The following is a 27,663-nucleotide window of genomic DNA, read 5'->3' as shown; positions in this document are numbered from 1 at the left end:
TATATATTATATATATATATATATGCATATTGCCGATATACTTTTCTTTCCGTGCGTCATTTTTTCCCAGTATATACTTCATATCAATGTAGGAAATAAACTCCTAAGGACGCATTTTTTTCGAAATTTTTTTTAACTTCATTCCTTAAAATGCCAAATAGGGGCACTACAAAATATAGATTACGTCGACATATTGTTTAAAGCCATCGGCATTTCACTTGGCGTAAATTGTGCTGCTGCGCCACTTTATTTTTTTGCTCCCAAAGAAATGCGTAAACTATTTTTTTTAAGCTTAACCGCATGGCCGCTAATGTAGTAAAAAAAACGTATGCGAACGGATAAACCATTTAACGAGAGACGATGCAAGTAATTACGTCCGATAAAATAGGCCTACTGAAGTATGTACAATGCAGACCCAAGAGCTCCATTTCTGAGCAGACGCTCCAGCCCGATTTGAGGAGAACAATCAACCACGTGACGTGGTCTGGCGGATACGGGTAAAATGTATTTTATATATCCATCGCTTTGGGCGCGCAGGTGCCCTACTTGTATAGGCGCATTAGTATGATATGTAGATGTTCATGCGAGGATAAGGCGGCTCGCTCTTCCCACCGTATGCCTTACCATGTTGCTTCGCTCTTATATTTGCGTGAAAGCCACTCCTTCCGCCTCTCGAACGTGCAAGTGGAAACGCCACAAATCTGTATATACATATATATATATGTATATATGTGTGTCCAAAAGAATGTTCATTCGTCACGCACGTGCCACCAGTTACTCACTTTTTTCCCTACTCCCCTCCCCCCCCCTTAAAAGAGGATATGAAGAGTCACAAATAACCCTATGCAGAAAGAATGGATTAGTCGAAAGTTTTGCCGCCCCCTATGATGGAGCAAACCCAAGCATCAGCGACACATGCTTGCTATCATTTCTTACTTGCAACAATTGTATTTACACAAGGATGCTTAATCACCACCATAGTATGATATACCAAGATTTGCTCGATAAGGAAAAAGAAAGGTATACTAATTATGCCGAATTCATGCCCCCCTATACAAGTCAAAATGTAAAAAATGGAGTGTATGAAAGTTATCTTCGAAATGATAGACTTCTCCTCACGGTCAGTAATGGAGGACATGTACACGTGTTAAATTGGGACTGCGACAACGAACGTAGTAAGTACCATCTAAGTATGGAAGATGAAAAGAAACACGAAAATGATGCTACAAAAAAAATGCAGTTATATTTTAAAAACTACAAAGACCAAGTATTGCAATGTATCGAATTCAAGCAAGTTGAAGAAAAAAATAGCCATAGCAATGTAATCATAAAAAAAAATGAGTATGCAAATTTGAGAGTAGAAGACATATGCACAGATTATCACTTCGATAATATGCTTTCCGAAGAAGCCATCTGCCAGTCCTACATCTTAAGTAACCCAATTGATGCTGCCTGTGTCAATGAGGTATTAACAAACAGACTAGCCATCGGGGGCTACAGAAATTCTTTAAAAGTATTTGACTTATTCACCGGAACCTACATTTGGAAATCAAAAAGCATAGGAACGACTTTGTTAAATTTAAATTGCGAAAGTTTAATAAAATCTGTAAGTTTCTTAAACGATATCAATGTGAATATACTATCAGCCGCAACGTATGACCATAAGATTGTTCTTTATGATATGCGTTGTCAAGCGAAACCGGTCTACGTCTATGATCATTATAAGAGGAGGAATATCAGTCGAAATAAATTTTCCTGCTTTGACCACAACTACTCGGAGAGCGACCTTGTATTTACGTGTATAAGCAGCAACTCCCACGTGGGGCGGGAGGAAAAGGTGGCAACGTGGGAGGATCCATCCCAGGAGGGAGGAGTGCAGAAGGCGAACGAACAGGGCGAAACAGGTAACGAAGTGGCAGACAGAAAAACAGAGGAACATAAGACTGAGAAGGAACGGAGCGCCAGGAAATTAACCCCACAGCCACATTGCGCAAAGGAAGAACTGCACGTTAAATTTAGCGCGCACGAAATGAAGGCCAACAATTTAAAATTGTATGAAAAACTTCAGCGACAGGAACGAGGAGAGAATGAAACAACAGGAGTAAACGGGAATGATGTCAAAGAGGAAGAAGAGCATGTCAGTCCATCCTCCCCGAAAAAGCCAAATGAATCTCAGTGCAGCAATTACTTCATAAAAAACTTGGCCTCTAAGGACAGCCAAATAATCTTCGTCTCCGATAACTACGGAAACGTCTACAAGTTCGAAGTCATCACTGGGAAAAAACTGCTACAATATATTTATGTAAAAAAATGCGCACAGGAAAAATTGACATGTGAAGAGGACAAGAAAGAAGATCCCTCCTTTTTACTTAAAAATAAACAAAGCTTGTACGATTTCTACAAGGAATATCAAAAGAGTAACAAGACCCATATGCGAAATGATCTTCCTGTTATGTGGGCCAAAGATAATTTTGATCAATTCTTAATTTTATTTCTCAATAAATTTAGAATCCATAATGGGGCCATATCTTCTCTAAGTTTACACGCGGGAGGTATTTTTCTCTGTTCAGTCAGCTATGACAGATTTTTAAGCATACTGAACTTGCAGATGAGAAAGGTTGTTAAGCGAGTACATGTCGGTCATATACTGACCAGCTGTCTGTTTCGATCCCTTCCCATTGATGAGTCTGAAGATGCGGTGAAGAAGGGGTTCGGACGCAGGGCATCGAAGCGGCAAAGGGTCCTCCATCCGTCGGGGGAAGAATCGGAGGAAGAACCGTCCAGCGAGTGCGAAAGTTGGCACGACTCCTCGAACGAGTCCAACGACGATGTAGGTAAAAAGAGGAAACGACGCCCGGGAGCAGTTGGAAAGGCGGAAGAAGAGGAGGAGGATGACGACGACAACGATGATGATGATGATGATGATGAAGAGGAGGAAGAAGAAGATGATAATGTTGACAACAGTGACGATGACGATGATGAGGATGACGACGATGAGGACGATGATGATGATGAAGATGAGGATGACGACGAGGAGGACGATGATGATGATGAAGATGAGGATGACGACGAGGAGGACGAAGATGATAATGATGATGATGACGACGACGACGAGGAAGATGAAGAAGACGAAAAAGAAAACGATGAACAAGTCGGTGATGATGCCGATGGCGAATAAAGCTAAAGTGCTCAAGTGGCACAAAAGGAAGACGCAACTCCCAGGGTTGCCGTACCCACAGTTGGGGCACTCCGTACGTTGTAAGAAGGAGACAAAATATGGTATCTCCTCATTTGGACCACCAATGAGAGGGCTCAATTTATTTGTGTCTACCTTTCAAAAAAATGCCTCCACACGGATGGCGTGTCATGCACGTAGGGAAATTCCCTTTCACCGCAATTGTATGCAGTGTCATTTTTTATTAAAATTGTCAAATTGGGGTCATTTGTTTGGTTTTACGTTTTTTTTTTTTTTTTTTTTAAACCTTTCTTTGGCATTCTGCTCACAGGAACGTCCTTGCCATGTATATGCAGAAACATATACACAGACATTCCTACTTCATTTTTTTTAACATAAAAAAGCAGTAAAAAAAAAAAAAAAAAAAAAAAAAAGAGGTTTTAACAAAGCACGCCGTTGTGCTGGTACGCAGGGGAGAGGGAAAGAATCTTGGGAATCACTTCACACAGGCTTAATCTGAAAACAGGGAAAAACATGTACGTCCGTTTTAACCATAAGACGGGGCTATACAATGGCACGGCAAATTCCATTTGGGGGAAAGGGCTAAACCACATAAGGATTTTCTCCAACGTATATACGCACTTTATATAATTATTGCCCCCCTGTGCTTCCACACTTACCCTAAAGTGCAAGCAAATGAGAGAGAACAAGAAACATTTCAAATCCTGCACGAGGTAGTAGAATACTCTGAGTCCCTCTGGGTCTTCACACTGTTTGAGATCAGAAAGTGATCCAATTTTAGACGTCGTAAAATAATATTCATTCCCATCTAAGAAAATTTCTAGCTCCTGTTTTCCTACTTTATCTGGGGCGGGCCATAACTTATCGCTTTCCTTGCAAATCTCCGATTCTTCAATTATGCGTTTTAGTTCGTTCAACACGGACTTACTCACGTAGGCTGAAAAAAAAAGGAGTCAATCAGGGGGACATAATGATAATTCATACAGAACGATTTTTCTCTTCTTCTCGCTTGGCGACTTCAATATTCGTATAAGGATAAAAGAAAAAGCCCACATAGAACTTAACACACATTTGATGCTAAACATACAACTGTGCATTCTTCCTTACCCTCCTTCCTAATAATTTTGTCATTTTTATAATTCGAGTTGTTGGCATATCTTAGTCTCCCTTTGGAGTTGAATTCAAACTCAAGGAACTCATGGCCGAATTTCCCTTCATGCCCAACACTGCAAAAAGAGGGGAATTCAATATAGGGGGAAGAGTGACATGGTCATAGGATCCCATATGGTGATAAGAGCGCAGAAGGTATACCTACCCATGCAGGCATCTACACACGTTTACGCGTCACCATTTCAATCGCCCTGCCGCGAACAGAACGTATCAGTCAACGTTGACGCACAATACGATGACCACAACGGAAGTAAGCGACACTCATGAGCTGTGAAAGCCGCCCTTTTTTACTTACTAGTATCTAAAGGAAAACCTATCTCTCTTGGACATTTCCCCCTGCGATAAGATTTTTCTCTGAAAGTTATTTTGTTGCAAGCGTATATATCACTATTACGCCTCTTCATATGTGGATTTAAAAAATGCGGCACTCAGAAGAGGAGTAATGGCTGAATTCTTTTAATGACACTTTTTAAAAGCCTCTGTTGGAAGCCTTTTTTTTTTTTTTTTTCATTTCCTTTTATGTAGCCCTCTTTTTAATTATCATATCTTTTGCAATTTTTAAGTTGTCACTTTACGGACGTAAAAAAAAAAAAAAAAAAAAAATTACAATGTTGCCTACAAAAAATTGGCACAGATAAAAAAACAATGCCGTGCAGGGAACGAAGTGCACCTTTGCATCTTGAATCATGCAGGTACTTCGGGAAATGGCAAAAGTGACAAACAAGTAAAGCTAACAAATGGTGAGTGGCTCTGTTTAAAAAAAAAAAATGCCCGGCTCACATTTCAAGATGAACATTAAAACAAAATGGTGGGTGAATATGCGCTTCGCACACTGCACCCACATTCTAGAGATACTTCTCCACTAGCAACTTGATGCGCGGGAAATGGTATCTCTTTTCCTTCTGTGGAATTTCGTTCAGTATGCATCTCAGCCGCTCATTAAGTTTTTCCAGGCTCCCTTTTCCTGCTGCAAGTGGGGGTTTTCCCATCATTTCCGGGTCATCTGAATTATCTGCCCTATCTGATGGGCTTCCTCGATAGGGTGTCATCTCCATCGTCTTCGCGACCTCCTCCATGATGCAGTACGCACACAGAAGGATATCTATTAAGAACTGCACAAGAGGGAAAAAAAAGTAGCAAAAAAAGGAATGAGAGTGATTTTACTAGGTAAAATGGGCAATCCATAAGCCTACCATGACAATCACACAATTTATACACAATGAGCAAAAGGATAAAAACGAAAGAGCGGGCGCGAGGCGTACGGAATATACACACATGTAGAGAAAACAATAGTGAGACTTCGCTCCAAGGATAAGGAACATAAATTATAGCGCTCTAGCATATGCGCCGATCGCCACGTTCATTCACATAGGAAGTTCTGGCTTCCGCTTACCGAGATGGAGTAGTAACTGCGCTGGGAGAAGGGACCATCAGAAAAATTCCTAACTCTTTCAATCAAACAAGACACGAAATGATGAAAAAAAATGAAAAAATTTAAATCGTAAAGAGACTCATTCAAAAGGCAGTCCGAATTATTTACCAATCGACCATACAAAATGTTCCTGTTAAGTGACATTTTAAAAATCGTAATTGCCAACAATTTGATGATACCCTTTACAGGTAGATCTACGATGCTACGAAAACTAACGATGGTTATACTGCTCTCAATTCTCATGAGCATATTTTGAAATTTTATGTGGGTGCTCAGATTATATTCCAAGTTTTCACATGCCATTTTTTCAAGGTCATCATTCACGCTGCATGTGTACATAACGCCCTGCTCAAATAGGACATCAAAATATTTACAGGCCATTTGGTAGTTCGGCATCAAATATGCAAACTTATCCAATTGAGGTTTTTCTTCCATGTTGCCATCTTTGGAAAGGATATCCTTCACGAATGAAACAAAAGTAGATACGTCAACCGTCACATCTGCCTTGTGGTTGTAGTAGGTATGTTCCTTCCCAACCACTGCAGCATCCTGTAAATCCCTTTCTCCCTCCTTCGTACCGACGAAAAAGTCAGTAACTTCCCTTTCTCTACAATTTCTGTTCACATCGATTACTCCTCCATCCGGAAGAAAATATCCCCTCCTCTTCGACAACAAACAGGGGGACAAATAAGAAGATGCGAAATAAAACAGAAAAACCACTTTAAGCAGTACAAATAATCTATCACAATCTTTTGAACTCCCTGACAGTGGGAGAGCAGTCAATCCCACTCGGTCCATTACCCCAAATAAGTAATCCATTATGAAAAGGAAGTTATTTAGATTCTTTTCCTTATTCTCAATACATATGGTAACATTCGAAATGATGAATGCCATTCTTTTTATAATCAAAATGAGGTTGTCATATTTTTCTCCACCTGATATTTGCCCATTTGTTTTGTGTCCATCTCGATCTGAAGAATTCACATGCATAACCTTGTATATGTCATTTCGAACGATAAAATTCCATTCGGATAAGCTCATTTTGAGAAAGAAAAGTAAAAAATTTTCCCTGTATAGATAATCTTTGTTTATCCTAAATGTGCATTTCTCTTCGTGCAAATGGAAAGCAGTGTCTTCTTCTGTCTTCCCCCCATCTGGGTTGACCCCAGCATCGCAATGGAGAACCCCCTCAGCGGAAAGATCAACCAAATCGAAGGAAATATCCTGAGCGTTTCCTACGCATGTATAGTCATTACATATCTGGGTACGAAAAACCCGATCTAGAAGAACCATGGCTTCTTCCTCCCCCAGGGCAAAGTGCATGCTACTCTTCCCCTCCCTCTCAAATTTTAAAATCAAAAAATAAATGAACAAGAGCAAATTCCTATTCCTATTTTCGTACACAAAATACAGATTACAAATTATCTCAAAGGAGTGGATGATGTGTCTATTTTTTCCTAAGAAGTGATCAATCAGTATCTCTCCTTTATCCTTCATCACGCCATCCAAGGAGGTCCTTACATCGAGGCGCAGCAGTTGTTCCATTTCCAGCTTCGTGCCAATGCAATGGTTAAAATCCACGTACGCCTTCTTCACTTTGCGCTTATTTACAGTTAGGAAGGAAAGGAAAAGAAGGCAATTATTCACAAAAAGGGCATTATCATACCTGTACAAAATGGAAAATAATTTTCCAACAAAATAATTAAAAGTCTGTCTCGTAACAATGTTGATCGCAGTTCCTCCATTCTGCACAAACGAAATAGCTTCCATGGTTTTAGTCTTCTCTTCTTCGTTAAACGCTTCGAAAAATGTATTGAAGAAGTTATTATTTATGAAGCATTCACAGTCAGCTAAAAGTACGAACATGAATGGTGTGGTTAAGAATGGAAATGATGACCTCCATTTTTGGCAGCCTTCCTCATCCAAGTGATCCGCACTCTTCCACTGGTTGCTATTCTGTTGTGTGTTTTCCTCTCCAGTACTGCAGAGTCCTTCCCCTACAAATGGCCCTTCACTATCAGGTTCATTCTCCCCTCCATTTGCCCGTTGCGCAAGGATAATTACAAAATAGCAAAAGTGATCCATCTGGTCTATACTGCTTTGCGAAAAGGTGCTCAAATATTTTAATACGAATCCACATAGAACACTAACATCTTCGCCACTGTCATACATGCGTATATTTTTTTCTAATAATTTGATTATCCTATCTGCATGACTATAGACAATATTACTCTTGTTGCTTTTCTCCTGGTTGGTGTTCTTCCCGCTTGTTTTCCCCTCACGGGATGCTCCATCTTGCCACAACATCTTCTTATCCTTTCGGTGAATAAACATTTCATACAGGCAAACTAACAGGTAAAAGTACTTTCTTCCGTACTTCTCTACATTTTTCTGTGGCCCCCTCTTCTTCTTCCTATCGCAGAAATTCTTGACTACATCGCTACTTACCTCCGTGTGACTTGTCCCTGCATCGATATGAAACGAATCCCCTCCCCTTTTTACATCCCCATTTGAAGCGCCCCCCCTTTTTTGCACATCCAAATTTTCTACAGTAAAAAATTCACATCGTAAGAGAGCGTAAAAGTAAATACAGAGGCAATATTTTAATAACCCTATGTAGTTCATTGGAACCTTCCTATTGGCGTCTTCCATGTGGTTCATCTCTTTGCCGCACAGAGATAATACCAAGAGGACGAAGTAGAAAATTATTTTCAACACTTTTTTGCAGCTACTTAAATTAACTATATGTTCGTTTATTACCCCAATTGTTTTGTGTAGAAAATTGTTAATTAGGGTCATAATTTCTTCCTTCAAAATTATTTTCTTTTTCTTCATCATGAAGGTTATTACTTTTAAAATGTTTGTGTACAGGTGAATCAAATCTACGCTCATCGAATTGTATACCACTTCATCCATAAAGTTGTACAGAGATTGAAGTACCTTTGTGAAAATCTCCATCTTCGTTCCCACCTGAATGCTCGTTTTTTTCTCCTTCTTCAGGAGGAAGGGGTCGTTACAGCTGTTTCGCTTGTTCGTGCGCGTTATGAATTCGTAGCAATTGTCCGGGTCTCCACTCGATTCGTCATCCTGAACTTCTTCCCCCTGGACAGGACCACCCTCCTCTGCTATATCAATGGGTGTCTCTTCCAGAGAACCACCTCTTCCATTTTGCCTCACCTTACTGGACAGGTTCCTCCCCCCCCGCTTGAATCTCGCTTTATGCTTGAACAAAAGGAAGAGGTACTTCACCGTTGTAACCTGCTTCTCTATGGGCAGAGAAACGAAGCAGGCCATTATGTTGCTCAGAAATTCATAGAAAAACTTATGGGAGTAGTGAATCTTCGTAAAAAAGAAGTTGTGACACAGCTCCAGGTTTAGAACCTTCAGAGAGACTCTTCCTATTTTCAGCGAGTGAAACAAGCAAGTTTTTATCTTGCTGTGAAAGACGTCAAAATCGATGTGGCTATTCACCAAATGGTAAAATATTTTGGAGGAATAATTACGCACATTTTCATCGTCATCTATAATGCCCTTTCCGTAAATCTCCAAAATTTTCTGCACATGATTAGCAATTAAATTTTTGTCCTTTCTTATAGCTTTAACTAGCTTGGCATAATTCAACTGTCGTATTTTATTCGATGCATGATCTGTTTTGGCGAAGATTGAGAGGTCGAATTCATTATCGGTGTCTTTCCTAATTATTTTCTCCTTAATTTTTGTTCTTTTTAAACATTTTGCATAATCTATTTTCGTTTCCTTTGCCTTTTCCCTCTTCTTCTTGTCACTTTTCAGTTTTAGGACGCCCATTTTGTTGCAGCACCTTTTGACAGTGCATATGCTAGGGATAGGATTAATGCTATATGGATAGAGCTACGGGGGGGAAATATCTTGTATGCAACGGCGAATTCCTATATGGTTCAAGCTGCTCGCCCACACTAAAAGGTTAAGGTAGTGGTCTTCCCATCAGCAGGTCCTCTATCAGAATGTTTGTCAAAATAGGATGGAACGAACATCTCCCACTGGTTAACTTAACAATGATTGCCTTTTCAAAAAAAAAAAAGAAAAAAAATACTCTCTCTAACGACAACAATTTGCGGTATCAAAATGACCCTACAAGCTGCTTTCTCTATTCGGCTCTCTACGTAACCACCTTTTAGGATAACATTTCTTCCTAGCAAATCTATCAACAGAATAATTGCAGGCCCTTTTTCAGCACGAACAATGACAACTAAGTGGGCCAAATCCCCCGCGGAAAATTGTAACTCATAACCTTCACGTGGGGCTAAGAATTAAAACCATTCAATCTTCTTAAGTCGGAAATAGTATATAGAAGAAGGGCAAAAAATAAATTGAAAAGAATAATTCCAATTTATTTAAACAGAAAAGAATTCCTTGTTACCACTTCTTTGTTTATGTTGTAAGGAATAGAAAAAAAAAAAAAAAAAAAAAAAAAAATTGCCCCGCATGTACAGCCAAAAAAAAAAAAATGTTCCCCGAAATTTTAGCTGACACATTTAAAAAAAAAAAAAAAAAAAAAAAGGCAACAAAAAAAGGCAACAAAAAAAGGCAACATAAAAAGGCAACAAAAAAAGGCAACAAAAAAAGGCAACAAAAAAAGGCAACATAAAAAGGCAACAAAAAAAGGCAACATAAAAAGGCAACAAAAAAAGGCAGCAAAAAAAGGCAGCAAAAAAAGGCAGCAAAAAAAAGCAGCAAAAAAAAGCAACAAAAAAAAAGGCAACAAGAAGAGGCATCAAACAAGTATTGCACATGAAGAGAGGGTGTTTTATTACCACTCCGTGAAAATGCATTATGTAAATATATTTTTCTCATTGGAGGCGATTTTTTACATTTCTCTTAACATTAAAAGAAATGGTACCTAATTTTCCCACACTTCGTATGCGCTTTTATTAGTAAAACAACCAAATGGGGAAAAGGTGGAACAAAACAAAATCCACGAAAAATACCACTGAACAACTTCAAAAGTTAGAACACCTTCAACTTAAGGAAAAAAAAAGGAGAAAGATACCAAGACCTTACGCATGTAAACGTGGCATATTGTCACGCGCAGATGTGTATACACCTCCGTACATACAACATGCGTCATGCTTACTATCGGTGGCCACTAACCGGATAATCCGACATCCCGCTAAATCGCATTTTCGAACCATTTTTTTTTTTTTTTTTTTTTTTTTTTTTTTATCTTTCCAAAATGTTTTTTAAAGAGCATTTCAATGAATTTTAAAATGGACCCGGGTGTGTACGAAGCTAGCTGCCCTTCCTCTATTCTGTTATTTCGTTATTTTGCAATTCTGCTGAGCCTCATACTCGTTTTCCCTACTCCATTTTTACACGCCTTGACCTCCTCGATAAGTGCACCGCGTCAACATTGGTACGTACACATTTGCACACATATATATTAATTGTAATATACTTCCTTGCGAGCCCATCGTGCCCCCGGCTTATCAAGCAACAAATGGGAATCAACAACCTACTGCCCTTCCTAAAACCGATTGCCAGGAGCACACATATAAGCAAGTACAAAAATGAAGTGGTGGGCGTGGATATCATGTGCTGGATCCACAGGGGTCTGGTCAGTTGTGCATATGACGTAATCATGGATAACTACAACGACAGCTACTTAAGCTTCATCGAAAAAATGCTAGAGTGTATTTATGAACACAACATAAAGGTAATCTTCGTTTTCGACGGAGAGGAGTTACCAGAAAAAAGAGCAGAAAATGTAATTAGGAATGAAAGGAGAGAAAAGGCAAAGAAGGAAGCACAAGAAATTATAAAATCTGTGAAGGATCCGAGATCAGACGTGACTGTCCGCAGAAAATGCACACAAGCTTTAAGTGTTTCCAAAGAAATTATACGCACTGTCATGAACTTTTGTAAAACAAAAAATATAGATTATATTATTTCTCCTTTTGAAGCAGACGCTCAGTTGTCCTACCTTTGCAGGATGGGATACATTTCTTGCGTCATAAGTGAAGACAGTGACTTGCTAGTCTATGGCTGTCCTCGCGTCTTGTACAAACTGAAGAACACTGGTGAGTGTGATGAAATATGCTTAATGCCCATTGATGATCTGATTGACATAAACTTGATTAACAAAATTAGGAACCCTCTCTCGAATTCGTTCAACGAGTTCTATATTACCCCCATGAAGGAAGATCGGGAGGATGCAGAGCAGGGAGATCCGTCTTTGGAAGAAAATAACGTGCCTCACTGTTCCGAGTGCCCCCCTAGCGCGGCAAACCAGAACCCTGAGAAAAAAGAAAAAAGCTATGACAAAATGATGAAGAAATATCTAGACCAATTCCACTGGCCGAAAGAATTAGACGAGCTAAAGCATTTCAGTATAGACATGTTTCTGGCTATGTGTATCCTAAGTGGCTGTGACTACACAAGCGATTTTCACATCACGGGAATGGGAATAAAAACTGCATTCAGTTTAACCAGTAAGTACAAAACGATCGAACAAATTTTCTCATTCCTAATTTCGCACCAAAAATGGAAGCGTAAAATTCCTCCCACTTTAAACACCCTAGAAAAGATGTTGAATAAATATGAAGAAATCAAAAATGCCTTCTTCCATCACCAAGTGTATGATTTTATTTTGTGCGAGAAAATCTCCATCAACCAGTCCTTCAATAGTGCACTAGAGAAAAATGAAAATAAACTTCTTATCAATAAAATACGGGAGTTTTCCCTTATATATGACAACAACAAGAGGAAGGGAAACTGCCTGAACGTATACTTGGAGCAGCTCTCCGATTGTGTCGGCGCGGAGAGCAGTAGCTTACTTCCTGACGGTAGCGGAACTTTGGAGGGGTGCACGGAAAGGAGTATAGGAGGTGAAGAAAAAGTAGATACGGCGAAGGAACACCACCTCGAGGTTATGCTCAAAGGAAATGCTTCTACAGAAACACCCATCGAGAGATCCCCAATTCCACCAAAAGAAACTGAAATAAAGGAACAGCCTGATTTAGACAAACAAAATAATTTCGAAAACATTTTTAAAAATTTAACATCTGAATGTTTAGAATATTTGGAGATATCTCCCGACGTGTTCAGCAATTGCGACGAGGGGAAGAATCAACCTGAGGAGCGGATGGAGAAGCCTTCTCTTGTGAGTGACTATGTGGGGAAGTATGAAGAGGGTTCCCATGTGTCAAATGGTTGGACAAATGGTTGGACAAATGGCTGGCAAAACGATAATAAAAACTTCGTAGCATGCCACTCCGGAGAGAAGAACCCTCCAAACCAAACTATCAAACAGGAACCGCCGGAAGGAGACACGGAAACCCTCTCACCCTTGTACCAAAGAGGAACCACTCAGAGGGCCAATTTGTGGCCTCCCATGGAATGCACCAAATTGAGCCTATTTTGTGATTCTCCCCGAAGTAACGGCTGCACGTACGGAAGGGAGTACACGAACGATGATGAGGAGGCAGAAATGGTTAGAGATCCAAACAATTCAATCGATACTATCGAACCCAACGAGCCCCTCTCGTGCACCCCCAGAAATAATCTACCTGGAGGAAAGGAAAAAACAAAATTGGACAAGCGGAAGGGGAACCACATAGACTCCCTTAACTTAAAAAAAATGAAAAGATGCGCCGATGCACCCGCGCAACCAGATGGGAAAACTTGCAGGAACCTGTTGGATGAGAAGGAAAGCGATTGCAGTAAGGAACCGGGGCAAAATCATCATGGTGATGTTCTCGAAAATGTAAGGTTGACGTCGCAGTCAGGTGACAACAGCCAAGGGGCGACTCTCCTCAAAGGAGCCATCGCGCACGGGATTGACATAAGCATTCAGAAGGATGAAACCGAGTGGGAGCCGCAGAAGCGGGAAAATGAGGAAGTAGAAAAGGAAGAGGGAAAAGAAGAAGCGGCAAAGGAAGGAGAAGTTACCAACCCCACTGGAGGAAAGAACAGAAAAAAAAGCGCAAAAGTTATGTACCAAAATATGAAGAGGAACTTCCTGCTATTTAGAGCGTTTGGTGAGGATACAGGAAAACAAATGGGAATTCCATCGACAGAACTGAAAAGTAACTCCACACAAGAAAAGATGGAATGTGCACACATGAAGGAGATTCAAGGAATGTGTAAAACCGAGGCGGCTGATGAAGAAAGAGGGCGCTTCGTGGAAAGGGAAATCTGGGACCCGAAGGACAAAATGGCAAGCGTCGCTCATGGAAAACTATTTAGCAAACCGACCGCCGAAGAGAATAACAGAGTGAAGGATGAAATAAACGAAACCAACTTTAAATCGGAAAGGACCGAATACCCCTCAGATGTTTCCTTCACAATCAGAAGTAAGCACTCCGACGTGAACGAAAATAACAAGAACCAACTACGCATAACCAACTTCTTTAAAAAGTCGGAACGAGAAATCCCCAATATGGACGGTAACAAGGGGGGTAATAATAACGCATTTCCGTTGAGGCCATCCACAAATAATTCCCTCACTCTCAATGGAAAGTGCTCCCTTTCAATGAACAACTCGGAACCCGCAAATAAAGAACAGTGGCAGATGAAATCTCCAAACGAATTAGGAATATATGAGAGGCGATTGGATGGGAAAATTACCCAGTATAATAATAGATCCCCTTTACGGAGTAATATAGAAAAGGAAGACCTGCCTCTTTCTTACGTGGAACAAGAGATCCATGACCAAGACACTCATGACGAATATGTGTTCCTGAAAAATCTGTACAACCGAGGATTGATAAAAGATTCAAACAGAAAGGAATCCCAAATGTGGACCGTCGAAGGTGGTCACACTTGGGACGATCGCTTTAGCAAAGGGGATACCGCCGATCGGGACAAGGTTTTCCATAGTAATCATCGAAACGATCACCACAGTGATCGCCATGATTGGCCCCCCCTCGGAGACGCTCCCCATACCGAGCGCCCAGCTGAGAAAAAGCAAAAGCAAAAAGAAATTAATTTGGAGTATATCCTCCAGAACCTGAACTACAACTACCATCCGCGCAGCCACAAAATCAACACCTTTGATTACTTCAAGGAGAAGGAAAACGTCCCACCCCCCAACCCCTACGTGGACAACAATTTATAAACAGGTCCTGGTTCGACGCGATGTGCGTTACTCTGATCAGTACACATTGTATGTATGCACAGATCTATCCATTTATCGATGTACATGTCTATATTTTCTTTTTTCCTTAGCGTTGGGACTGCCGCCTTTTTCCTGTAACACAAAAGATGCTCTTGCGTGTTATATCTACAGTTCTACGTGCCAAACTTACCAAAATGATGACTGCACAAATTGCCGTTTCACCTTTTATTCTTTATTTTTTTTGTTTTTTTTTTTTTTTTTAAATAAACATACAAGAACTGCCCCCTTATAAAGACAACCCTAAATCTAAATAATTTTTACAAAGTGGAATGCATAACAGGCAACAAATGAGCCAAGATAGCAAAACGACGGAGTTTACGGAAACAGTTATACTTGCGGCAATCGCGCTAGCCAAAAAAAAAAAAAAAAAAAATAAATAAATAAATAAATAAATAAATAAATAAATAAATAAATAAATAAATAAATAAATAAAGGAAAAACAAATAATCCTGCTGGTAAATAATTAAAAAATCTGTCCAACGACGGAACCTCATAACAAGGATATGGAGTTCGCCTCCTCCCAGCGCCATCAGTTTGTTCAACAATTTCGCAGCTCACTTTTTTTTTTTTTTTTTTTTTTTTTTTTTTTTTTTTGGCTAGCTTGAGTGAGCATTATAATCGGACGTCTCATTCGCAGTAGACGATGGGTAGCGGGAGGTACTGCCAGACAAGCGCTAACAAAAGGAAGTGTCAAGCAGGACGAAGAAACAAATTTGGATAACTTTCAACAATGCAACAGGGCACCCCACCCTGAACGCTCAGAAATGGGCAACGATTTTTTAAAGAATGAACTTATTTTTTAGGAATGCGCAAAACTGAACTTTTCAGAATTACACATTCCTCTTAAAACTTTTTAAAATGTGTTCCGCTATGCTTCCTTAAATTGACTTGGCCTATTTTTTTTTTTTTTTTTTTAGCAGATCAGCTAATATGATAGACATATTCATGCGCACACGTTGCTGTCCACCCCAAGGGTAGCTGCGCGGACAAAAAGGAAACGTCCACGCCAGCAGAGGAAAGTTCTTCTTCTCCATTTCATCTGCTTGTGCCCGCACCGTACACCCCTCCTGCACACAAACCTCCACCTCTTGGTATCACCCTGAATTGATTAATTTCGTTTCTATTAACATCTTGGAAACGCATTTGAGGGGGAGTCCGAAGGGTTTTTCTGTCTTGCCCGGGGGGGAGAGGATCATCTTTCGTACTTCTCTCACCATAGGTAAAGCCACTTCTAACAACAAACTTACCAGAAGGCAACTCCCTACCACCGTAGTGTACATTTTTTATCTTCCCATTCATTATGGATTTACTTCTGTAAGGTATCACGCTGTTCATAGGATTAACTTGAAACCCTTCCCTATGTATTCGATTCCCCTTTCCATAATGACCATTCCTCATCTTCTCTCCTTCCTGAATGGTATACACATCGAAATTCTTGCTACCTCCTTCCCGGGCAAACAAATTTGCCTTGTGCATTTTCCTACTTTCATAATAGTCATCATACATCGAATTGTCCTTCAGAGGCAGATGCTCAGGGTGGAGAAGTCCATGCAGAAAATATTTTTCTCTAAACTTATTCTCACTGTATCTTTCCCTATTTATTTTTTCCTTCCCTATTTGATGTGATCCTCTTTCTCCGTCGACCCTGTTCGGATTATTTCTCCCTTGTAATAACACTCCGTTAGTAGGTCTTCCCCAACTTGTCTCATTCCCATGCGTGTTCAATAGTACACAGTTACTCACTCCTCCATTGGGGGATGCCTTCCTTTCTAATCCTACATTGTGTATACTGTCGTAAGCATCTACAGTGTTTACACTAGCCAGATGGTGTTGATCGTTCTTCCTATGTTTGTCCAACCCTCCAGCTTTATCATTAACATTCGCGTAAGTGGAGGCAATCCTCGCTTTATCCCCCTTTATATAAATTAAACGCCCATTTAGGTTCACCTGCTCAGCCCCCCCACAGTGCTTCTTTCCCCAATGTAATTTTCCTCCATTTGGAAGGTACACTACCCTTCCGATCGGGTTAGCCCCATCCATACGGCGATTCTCTGCATGGTGATTCTTAAAACTGTGCAACTTACTTACCAGGTCATCTCTGTGATGTTTTTCCATGCCCGAATCCGCACCGCTAAAGTGGCTCCTCAGGAAAAATCGCCCCTTTTTCTCCCGATAAGACGCCTTTATCATATCCTGAATATTATACGTACTACTGATCATGCTATCCAAATCAGATTTCATTCCTCCTACCACTTTGGCGTTCTCATATGTATGCCTCTCCTCCCTTGACATATCATTTATTCCCTTAAATGTCACACCGCTCCTGATCATGTGGGTAGGAGTCACCTGCTCGTCGGCCCCGAACAAATCAGTCTTCCTCATCTCAAGTGCCTTCCTCTGCATATCCTGTACACTTCTCCCGTTACGTACTTGTGGTCTCGCGTTACTGCCACCAGTTGGGTAGGTAGTCCCATTTCTATATCCACCATTATCCTTCCCTTTGTCTGCATCCCCAACAGAGTGCCTCAAACAAAAGGCGTTCCTAGAATCCCTTTTTTGTGACTCAGCCACTATCTTCTCATAGCGGTTTTTTAACTTGTCCAGCTTTTTTTTGTTTTCCTCCAAAGCGCTCATTTCGCTGTCCCCCTTAGGATGGGACTTATCCCCCCCGATCCTACTGCCCACCACGCTGCTACCCCCGTATCCACTTACAACTCCATCCCTTTCCTCCCCCAATTTCGTTTCTAATTTTTTTTCAAAGTCCAGCCACTTCTCCTCAACTTGGGAAATCGAATTTTTGTTCATATTTTTCACAACCCCATTGCGAACTGTCAAACCAGTGTCCCCTTTTCCACCCCCTCTTACTGTATGCCCATCCATAAAGTACTTCTTCACATCATTGATCTTGTTAAACTCAATATAGTAGGAAAACTTTCCCTTCCCGTTTTGGCCTATAATAGTCTTATTTTTCCAATTACTGAAGCAGCAGTTCTCACTGATCGATCTACCTCTGTCGCCATTATTCCTGTCACTTATATTACCATGTCCTTCCCGCACTCCATCACCTGCACGAGCTTCCCTTTTTCTCACCTCACTCAGGCTCTTTTCACCCTTCAAACGTGGCGTGTCCTTATTTTTAACCCCACAACTAACCTCATTGCAATTCTTCACCACTTTAGAATTCGGTAAAATGTTAATCCTATTTATTACCATGTTCTTTATCCCTACGTTGCTAAGATAATGCTGCCTCATCTTTGAGTCTCCTAACTGCAGTAGATTCTCTATATCCGACCCAATGCCTGGACTTCCCCTTTCAGCATTGCTACGCCCCTTTCTGTATAATGTCTCATTAGAGGAGTACTTTTTGACAACCTGACTACCCTCGCTGGAGAATATTGACTTTACTTGCCTGTCACCTTCTACATTCGTTTGATTTTCCTTCTGTTTTACGCAGTTCCTTCTACCGATTGGCGTCTTCTCAGGTGCGCCGCTACTTTGTCCAATTTTTCCTCCGTGTGCACTACTACTATAACTACTATTATGCCCCCCCCTCTCCGAGATGGATGTACCGATAATACCATCTGATGGAGACAAATTAGATCCATTACACATTTGCAGCGAGTTAGCCGATTTGCGAGAATTTACCAACTCAGCATACCCCTTCCGTCGACAATAAGCTCCCTTCACCTTAATGTTAAAACCAGCATCTTCATCATTCTTCCACGTCTTAGAGCGACGTCCTTGCTTCTGTACTTTACAACACTTACCGATCTTTTCCTTTTCCCTGTTTAGTTCAGATCCATTTCGCACCTTATTTTCCTCTCCTCTATTTTTGAAAATACCGCTAGTTCCCTTTCTCTTGTTAATATGCATTGCAAAATTTAGGAAGAGTGACTTTTTTCCTGCCTTGAGGCGGCTTCTCTTGGGATTCCGTATGTTCCTGCTCGTACTCACGAACTTTGCCCTCTTCGGAATTGTCCCTCCGTTTGGGATATTCCATACAGACACTGCTCTCTCCGCTGAAACCAAAACGCATTTATTTTTTTCTACCCCTGATTTTTTTAAGTTCTTAGCATTTACACTAAGCATATTTGCTTCTCTCGCCTTCTCCTTTGAGCAGCTTAATTCCTTGCCATTACAGGGTGTCTGTATTGTCTTTTCCTTTTCATCTTCCCCTTTCGCACCACTCACACTTGTATCTTCTTTTTTCCCCCTTTTTGCAACCACCTCCTCTGCCATGACATCTCCCCCTTTTACATGCCCATCCGTCGTTCTCCTCTTACACCCCTCTTCTAAAGTGGATTTCCTACTATCATCACGAGGAGGGAATATTTCAATACTTTTTCTCCCCCCTTTCATCATTTCCTCGTTCGGGTATGCCTCATCAGTGTCGGAGCCCTCTTTCTCATAATCCCCATCCACCCTGCAACACCTTCCTACATCCTCTCCCCTGTCACTTTCGTCCCGGTTGTCATCATTTCCGTTACACTCACCATCATCTTCGGGGTATTCTTCCCCTTCATCATCTGCTTCGTCATCTTCCTCTCCATCGTCATCATTGCTAATCCCGCTGAACAAGTCCTCATCACTGTCGACCTCATATTCTATGGTGTGCGTTTCGATAAAGTTCATTACATTTTTCCTGTTCACATTCCCATTTCCGTGGAACCAAGGGTTCCTTTTGCTGTTCACACCGTTTAGCGCCGTTAGAGCTGTTACCGCCGGATCCCGCGCCTTCCTAATGCTACCCTTATTCAAATTCCACTGATACAGCAATGAGTTAAAAGATTTTCGTTCATACTCCTTGTAGATGCTTTCTATTCCGGCATAGGTAGTATCTTCCTCATTTGCATCCACTTTTATAGTATCACAATGGTTCGATTCTTCTTCTCCGGTATTTCCCTTCTGCATGGTGTCATCTGGAATGCTCCTACCTCCCCAACGGACTGACGGATTCTTACCCGGGATTACATCTGCACTACCACCGCAAGACTTCTGAAAGCTGGACTCCCCCTGATCCAAGAAATTACTAAAATAGAACTCTCTTATCTTCCGTAGCCTCTTCCTACTTTCATACCTATTCGTAATGTACTGAAAAAAAACAAACTTTTTCAAAAAGTACAACTCCTTTTGCAATCTTCGTATGTCCTCCTCATACACATAAACGTTCTTGCCCCTGCTCTCGACCTGTATCTTTTTTGCTCTCGAAACTAACTTTAAAGATGATAGGGTATCACGGACATTTTTCATGCATGAAGATATGGTGCATATGAAAACAGTTTTACTAGACCCTCCTAAAGAATCCTGTAGAAGTCTCGTCAAAATGGAGTTTCTATAACTGATATTTTTATTCCCCTTGGACAATTCATTAATGCATAAGGACAAGGCAGATAAACTCCTATTGATAGAACAAACTTCTGTTGTGTATAGTTTTTCATTAGAAGCTGCATACTTTTCATTACCAGCCAAATCAATTAATAACAGATTTCCCGACTTAGAAAACTCAGGCTTTGAATGATTAACATATCGTAATTCTACTTTAAATATCGAATGGGACCTTGTAGACATTTCATTAGTCTTTGTGATTCTGCATGCTCTGTTACTTGTGCCATCTACTAGAAGCTCTATCAGCTCTTCGCAGTTGGCTACCTCCACGGTTAACAAACCAGAGACAAATGTTGCATTGTTATAAAGCTTAGACTTTTGAGTGCTTAAATAGGGCTGCGGTTCCGTACACGGATTTAATAGGTCAAATATTCTGTCGTTATATAATTGCATGTAAGAGGCGTACACCTTAACATTTTTAAATACATCCTTCGTTTTCTCCGCGTGCGTGTCGCGGACCACGCTAAAGTTACCGCTTCGACCGCTACGTAAATCACCACGTAGATGACCGCTCTCCCTGCCGACTCCCCTGGGACCCTTCTCCCCAGTATGCACCTCCGTCTCGCCACCAACCCCCCTCTGCAGAGACAACCTCCTCATTATCTCTTCACACGCCCTAGGAATCATCCCCTTTCTGTCTGAATCTAAAATCAGCCGAATTTCCTCCTGCGAATGCTTCACATTAGGCTTATACTCCATTCGATACTCAGAAAATGTTTTGCAGTTTTCGTACTTCCCGTAATACGTGCTCTCACTCATACACTCCGCATTCATCTTGTGATTGTGCCTAGCATTAAGGGGTCCGTTTGGCGCCATGTTTGTAGAGCTGTTCTTGGTGCCGTTCGCGCCGCTGCTCACGCCGCCATTTACGCCACTACTCACACCGCTGTTCATACCGCTGTTTACTATACTGTTCACGATACTGTTCCCGGTGCTGTTCGCAGAAGTATGTGCCCCATTACACTGTGCGCTACACGACGAGTCGTACATTTTCTTATAACTGCAGTAGTTTCCATTCACCAAGGGCATTACTCTCGCAGGGAAGTTAAAGATCGGCTGCGAGCAGGACCTCTTTCTCTCATACAAAAAATTGTTACTGCTGCTGTTACTGTTGCTGTTTCCGTTTCCACTAGCACTACCACCACCATTTGGAACCCTCAAACTGTTCGTATTCAGTAACAACTCAATCGGCTGCATGCGCCTTCCGGAATGGCGAATTTTTCTCTTCTTCCCCTTAATTAGCTCCATCACGTCTGGACCAATCATGGTGTACGTTTTACCCGTCCCCGTATGACCATGCGCAAACACAGTTGCATTCTTAAAATGAAAAACAGAGTCTATGCAAAAACAAATGCTCTTCCATATATCCGATTGCGTGCTCTCTTCATTGAAAATTCTATCAACAACAAATTCACACTTTTTGTTTTCACTCTGCACTCCGTAATTAATTAATATTTTGTTTAATCCTCTTTGCGTGATTACATTTTCCAGATTGTTCCCCACAGAATCCAGTGGCTTAATTCTAATACATGTCTTTATTTGCGACTTGTTCCAATTCATATCTAGATTCTTCTCCGAGATATCCTCATACCTTTCTAATACGCTGTTGACATTCTTATCATTTTTCTCCAGAAAAACTGAATCGTTCTGTTGAAGCTTGAGAAGATTCCCTTCCTCCGGCTCCTTCTCCTTCTCTTTTTCATTTTTGTTCTTTTGACATGTAACTACCTCGTTCACTGTACACATTTTCACTTCGTTCTCTTCTATTGCATTATGGCTAATCATATCATCTGTGCTGGAGTTGTGTTCTGTACTTTGTTCCCCACCCCTCTTGCATGTTTTTTGGCGCGTGTTAACGTAGCCTTCCCTTTTCCTTTCGCCACAGGAATTGCTAGACACAGAGGAACACTCTGTCGCATTTTCTTCATCGTTATTATCTACATTTAGAGTGCTCTGCTTAGAGAACTCCTGATATTTATTCCTTCCGCAGGAGCGGTCATTATCACTGTTGTATTCCACCGTTACGCTCTTGTCATACATTTTGTCCGGTACTTCAACGGAGGATTTTCCTGAGCGACACCACCTATAGTCTCGATTGACACTATGCCTGCTACTTCTACTGCTGTTTCTACTACCATCGCTATTCTTTCTTAAATCACCAATTCTTTTAGTAGGTTCTGCCACCTTGCTTGCTAAAACTCCTGAAGGAGCCCCCGATTTGCACGCAATTTCACAGTTCAGCCCTTCATTGTTCTCGTCCATTATAAGGTTGTCCTTCATTCGCACTTGAAAAAGCAGTACAGTTTATATGCGTCTACCTCCGTGTATTTTACCTTATATGATCGTTCCTTATTGTCTCCTAAGGCAAGTAGTTGTTCTTTTACTGTGTTTTAGGGGCCCATGAATGAAGCTACGAGTAGGTATGCATAAGTCTATATATACACACGTGTAGTGCTAAAACCTTGGGGCCATTAAAAACAGTCTTCCAGGGAGAATATTATTGCAGCACTATAATAATTTCAAAATGGCACTCACATTTGAATATGCTCAAATTTAAACACTTTCATGGTTGCAGAGTGTTTCGTGCATTGGAGGAGAGGGGAAATACAGAGAGGAACAAATTACAGTTGTCCTCCAAAAATCTACATACGTTCGTATATACACACAAGTATATAGCAACGACAGTTAAATGTGGACGTTAAAACAGTTTAGTATATAGGTGTCCCCGAAGGGGGGCACATGCAGAAAAAAAAAAAAAAAAAAAAAGGCTCCGTTTCAGCATAGCGAAATAAATGTGTAAACTACTTGTTGAGCTCCTCTTGTTTCTTTTTTTTTAAATTATTTTCACTTTTTTTTGTTTTACGCGCATCTCTTGCTAAAAAATGCAGATGCTTCAACAACTGTGTACAGCGTAAAGGGGGATTTCTCTATAAAGCTAAATCGACGCAAAATGAAAATCCCCTCTTTTTTTTAACAAATTTGTGAAGGTATGTCGAGCAAACAATTTTCACAATCATCCACTAGACATCAGTATGTTACCCGACGGACACACGCTAATTTTGCTTTTTTAAGAATTAGAATTTAATTGGGAAATTATTCTTCGTTAAGGAAAACAAACAAAAGCAAAGTAGAGCAAAGTAATGCGAAGGACATCGAAACAACAGAAAGAAAACACGACGCAACGAAAAACAAAATGTACACATAAAAATGGAAGAGGTAAACAAAAAAAAATGTCCACTGAGTGCGGAATAGTACAAAACATACAAATGGAAAGTGTTAATTACGCCCAAAACATATAGGACGTTGTTTAATCTTAAGGAGGTAATTAAACCTTTTTTATTCCATGAGGAGTTTTCACACAACGCGCTATTGTTTTTCTTCCTCATAATTTTTACATACATGTACCCTTTGCAATTTTCTTGTGTACGCACTTGTTCTTGTTTCGATTGTTTCGGATATTTTAGCTTTTAAGACCGCTTGGCTATTTGGCTGTCTAAGAATTTTTTTTTTTTTTTTTTTTTTTTTTTTTTTTTTACGCACATCCCATGTAAAAAGCTTTCTAAGGTCGAAGAAATTTTATGAACGGGTCAGGCAATATTTACAATTTAAAAAAAAAAAAAAAAAAAAAAAAAAAAACTGTTCACTATTCGTATAGTAATAAAGCATTTTTTTTCCTTCTTAAGCGATATCGTATACGAGTGTGTGTCCACATTTATCCGAAAAAGTGTAGAATAATTAAAAAATATATCTCTCGATCTTTGAAATAGACTATCATGTTAATCCCGTCTTTCGTTTCCCTGCAATTGAACTGTTCCATCTTTACCGCGTGCATAACATTTCTATGCCTCAAGGGTCTTGTAAAAAGGGAACTACAATCGAGCTGTACGTCCTTATAAAGAAAGACAGACACATATGAAGAACGCTGAGATTCTGAACAATGGGTTACATGGCTAAATGTGTATATTGTCATTTTACAAAAAATGGAAAATATAATGAGTGGAACAGTTCGTCAAGTCGACAATTACAACAGTGCCACTTCAAAAATAGTGATTTTTGCTAAGAACAAATTTTGTTATACACCCGAATTAATGTATCGCCCATTTCGTAAACAATTTTTGGACAAGGGTCAATTTTGTAATAAAACCAAAATGGTGTGAAACCCCTATGAACCAGTTGCACTCATGTGTGGATATTCATATCTACATTCCCATGTGTTTTGATATATATTCTGTCTTCTTGTATGTACGCACCGTACCTCATTTGGTTCACATTCCAAAGTTACTTTTGTGCACATGCGCGTAAGGAGAGGAGGACTTCTTCCGTGAAGAAGGAAAAAAATAAAATATATGAAAAAAGGAAATTAAAGAAAAAAAACCCTTTTTTTCCCCTTTTTGATGTTCCCGAAAATGTTAAACAAGGAAAACACCACTGTCAAGTAGCTTTCTGGGGAGGAAGCATTTCCTGTTTCATTTTTCTAAACAGTGTTAACGTCCCCGTAGCTTGGTTTGCGTATGCTCCGATTTACGTCACACAAGGAAAAAAAAAAAACTATTGTGATTGTGGAGTGCCACCGGCCTACCACTAAAAATGCACCTATACAAGTGGAGCGACTCGGTTGCACAGACGGTTTCTAAACCTTGGCACAGAAAAAGAAGAAATTACGTTTACCAAGAAACTTCATTATATACCAAAAAGGGGGGTGATTCACTTTTTATCTTTTACATTCGAGTGGAGGATATATATATGCATATTTTCACATCTGTTGTTTTATTTTATTTTTTTTTTTACGAACTAAAATGAGCAGGTATGTTCTACATCGTTCTTTCCTCTCACTTTTTGTTCCTCAATTTCTGTAGCAGTTTTTTTTTTTTTTTTTTTTTTTTTTTTTTTAATTTTAAGGTTTTTCTTTTCTGCAAAACTCAGGAATATACATCCTTTTCTATTCCTTTTTGCTATTGGAAGTGTCCACGCATCCTTTATTGCTACCTCACTCTCGAATTTTATTTTTCACATATATCTTTTCATACCCCTTTGGAACGAAACATAAACATTTCCATTATTTTTCCTGCATTGCATGTTGCATCTCTCAAGAAGTCCTTCTTTTTAGCCAGAACACATAGCAGTACGTGTACACATGCATACAAGCACATGTATATGTACATACAGCTTGTCCTTCCCCCTCTGCCCTCTGCATTGCTTCCTCGGCCTACAGAATGAATGTTTTGAACAAGTCTCTTCCGGATGGATGCTTAAACAAAGGGGACTTCTTAATAAACGAGAAAAACGCAATTGGAGAACACGATAACAACATGACGTTGAATAATGGGGAAAATTTCCATCCCACAAATTTCTCCACCAATGGGACGAGCGACGGGTGTAGAAAAGTTCTGCTCAGCACGAATAGCATCCAAGTAATAAGGAACGATGACAACGATGGTGAGGCAAATAGTGCAGACAGCGTCAACGTGAACCCACAGGAAAGCACTATGAAGGAAAAAAACAACCGCTACGTGAACGGGGCGAACGCGAACGGAGGGAGTAGCCAAACAGAAGACGAAGACGAGGGGAAAGTGCACATCGTGTACGCTTACGTGGTGAGTGACTCCAAAAAAACAATAATCTCGAACAGTGAACTAATATCCTTACAAATATCCACGGATAAGGATAAGAACTATACAGTCAAAATGAAAATAAAAAAATTGCCCTCTCTGAGAAACGGCCATTTTTTATGTTTGAACAAGAATGGGGAAATCCTTGCCATAGGGGGAAATGATGGGAAAAAAAAATACGGATTGGTTGAAAAATTTTCTGCAGACAAACAGACATGGAAACAAATAAACCTCATGCATTTTCCAAGATCCAATTTTTGTGGAATATGTACAGAAGATGATGACCTTTTCATTTTAGGAGGGGAAGGGAATCACCATATTTTAAACAGTGTAGAATACTACGACAAGAAAATAAATTCGTGGAGGTCTCTCCCTCCTCTGAATTATGTCAGACACTCTGCTAGTGCAGCTATTTTTAAAAATATGATTTTCGTGCTTGGGGGGAAGGACGGAATTGGGGATTATGGCAAGGTCCACAAAAGTATGGAAATGCTAAATTTGAAGGAAAAAAATATTAAGTGGATTATGGGTAAACCTTTAAAGCAGGCGCGTCTTGGCCTTGCCACTGTGGTGTTTCAGGAGAAGCTTTATGCCATAGGTATGTAAGAAGGATCACATTTGTTGTGGACATGCCTCGTGCATACCTCATTTTCGCTCCACACAGTTTTTTAGCGTGTAAATCACGATAAGGGCCTTCCTTACGAACCCATACTTCTGTATTTATTCCATATGGGTGATTACCCCCCTTCCAATTAGTAGCTCGCATTTGGGAGGGGCAAAACTTAACATTTTCATTTATGCTTTTTTTTTTTTTTTTTTTTTTTTTTTTTTTTCCTTCCCTTCAAGGCGGATCAACCGGCGTGAAGGATCTCAGCTCTGTCGAAATATATGACTTCGAGACGGGTGAATGGACGGAGGGACCCAGCTTAAACTTCTCACGTTCTAACTTTGTCGTCTTTCTTTGGAACAACCAGTTGGTGGCATACGGCGGAGTGAGCAAGCACCGCCGGGTAAACAACCACATCTGCATTTGTGGGTCTATTGGAATATTCACACATTTTTTTTTGTTGTGCAGAGGGAGCAAATTGTTGAGGGGGGGAGATCCACTCACGCTGAGGAACAGTCACAAGGCTTTGCTTTGTGAGAACATGCTAAGGAAATGTTCCTTCCTCCCACTCGGCAGAACAGATTTCATACCCATAGTTACCCACGCATACACACACTGTTATTCATTTTCCCACTTGTGTAGGAACTTATAAAGAGGGCAGAAATACTAAACGAAGAAGGGACACGTTGGCTGCTGATGAATGAAGATGCGTCACAATAAAGTAGGTGCCAAAAATAATTTACGAGGCAAGCACAAAGGAGGAGGTATCGTCTTTTTTCTCATTATTTCAATTAACCCTGTGTTTGCGCAGAGATAAGTGTGAAGACTACAACGCCGCGTTATAGGAGCCTTATGTTTTTTTTTTCGTTACAGGGGAGTTAGAATAATTGTAGTTTCCTTTTTCCTGTGCCCTTTTCCACTTTTTTTTTTTTTTTTTTTTTTTTTTTTTTTTTTTTTTTTTTTGGTATTTAATTTGATCTTGCCCCTTTTTTTGGGTTAGCAGATTTTCCCTTTTTAAAATATGCTTTGAATGTGTTGTTAGAGTCCAACTTTTACAACTCCCAAAGTGTTCACATAACGTGGGCGGACATAAGGCGTAGAAATCGACAC

The 27,663-nt window shown here is 40.2% G+C and overlaps 6 protein-coding genes across 6 annotated transcripts; 3 read left to right on the top strand and 3 right to left on the bottom strand.

Moving 5' to 3' along the window:
* Positions 1-360: 360 nt before the first annotated feature.
* Positions 361-3,178, top strand: PKNH_0320700 (conserved protein, unknown function; the record flags this gene model as incomplete). The annotated part of the gene is made up of 2 exons (XM_002261136.1): positions 361-497; positions 817-3,178. 2 exons carry the CDS (start codon positions 361-363, stop codon positions 3,176-3,178), a joined length of 2,499 nt encoding a protein of 832 aa, XP_002261172.1.
* Positions 3,179-3,676: 498 nt separating this feature from the next.
* Positions 3,677-4,696, bottom strand: PKNH_0320600 (mago nashi protein homologue, putative; the record flags this gene model as incomplete). The annotated part of the gene is made up of 4 exons (XM_039113839.1): positions 3,677-3,691; positions 3,856-4,133; positions 4,304-4,422; positions 4,662-4,696. The coding sequence occupies 4 exons, from the start codon at positions 4,694-4,696 to the stop codon at positions 3,677-3,679; spliced, it is 447 nt and encodes a 148-aa protein (XP_038969451.1).
* A 515-nt stretch (positions 4,697-5,211) lies between these two features.
* Positions 5,212-9,605, bottom strand: PKNH_0320500 (conserved Plasmodium protein, unknown function; the record flags this gene model as incomplete). The annotated part of the gene is made up of 2 exons (XM_002261134.1): positions 5,212-5,478; positions 5,760-9,605. The coding sequence occupies 2 exons, from the start codon at positions 9,603-9,605 to the stop codon at positions 5,212-5,214; spliced, it is 4,113 nt and encodes a 1,370-aa protein (XP_002261170.1).
* Positions 9,606-11,274: 1,669 nt separating this feature from the next.
* On the top strand, positions 11,275-14,892 carry PKNH_0320400 (exonuclease I, putative; the record flags this gene model as incomplete). Its single annotated transcript, XM_002261133.1, has 1 exon — positions 11,275-14,892. One exon carries the CDS (start codon positions 11,275-11,277, stop codon positions 14,890-14,892), a length of 3,618 nt encoding a protein of 1,205 aa, XP_002261169.1.
* Positions 14,893-15,987: 1,095 nt separating this feature from the next.
* On the bottom strand, positions 15,988-22,617 carry PKNH_0320300 (kinesin-19, putative; the record flags this gene model as incomplete). The annotated part of the gene is made up of 1 exon (XM_002261132.1): positions 15,988-22,617. One exon carries the CDS (start codon positions 22,615-22,617, stop codon positions 15,988-15,990), a length of 6,630 nt encoding a protein of 2,209 aa, XP_002261168.1.
* Positions 22,618-25,550: 2,933 nt separating this feature from the next.
* PKNH_0320200 (kelch domain-containing protein, putative) lies at positions 25,551-27,273 on the top strand (the record flags this gene model as incomplete). The annotated part of the gene is made up of 3 exons (XM_002261131.1): positions 25,551-26,544; positions 26,793-26,956; positions 27,196-27,273. The coding sequence occupies 3 exons, from the start codon at positions 25,551-25,553 to the stop codon at positions 27,271-27,273; spliced, it is 1,236 nt and encodes a 411-aa protein (XP_002261167.1).
* Between the last annotated feature and the right edge of the window lie 390 nt (positions 27,274-27,663).

Source organism: Plasmodium knowlesi (assembly GCF_000006355.2).
Source record: "Plasmodium knowlesi strain H genome assembly, chromosome: 3".
Lineage (NCBI taxonomy): Eukaryota > Apicomplexa > Aconoidasida > Haemosporida > Plasmodiidae > Plasmodium > Plasmodium knowlesi.
The sequence above is the reverse complement of the archived record's forward strand: the minus strand, read 5'-3'. Positions and strand labels throughout refer to the sequence as shown.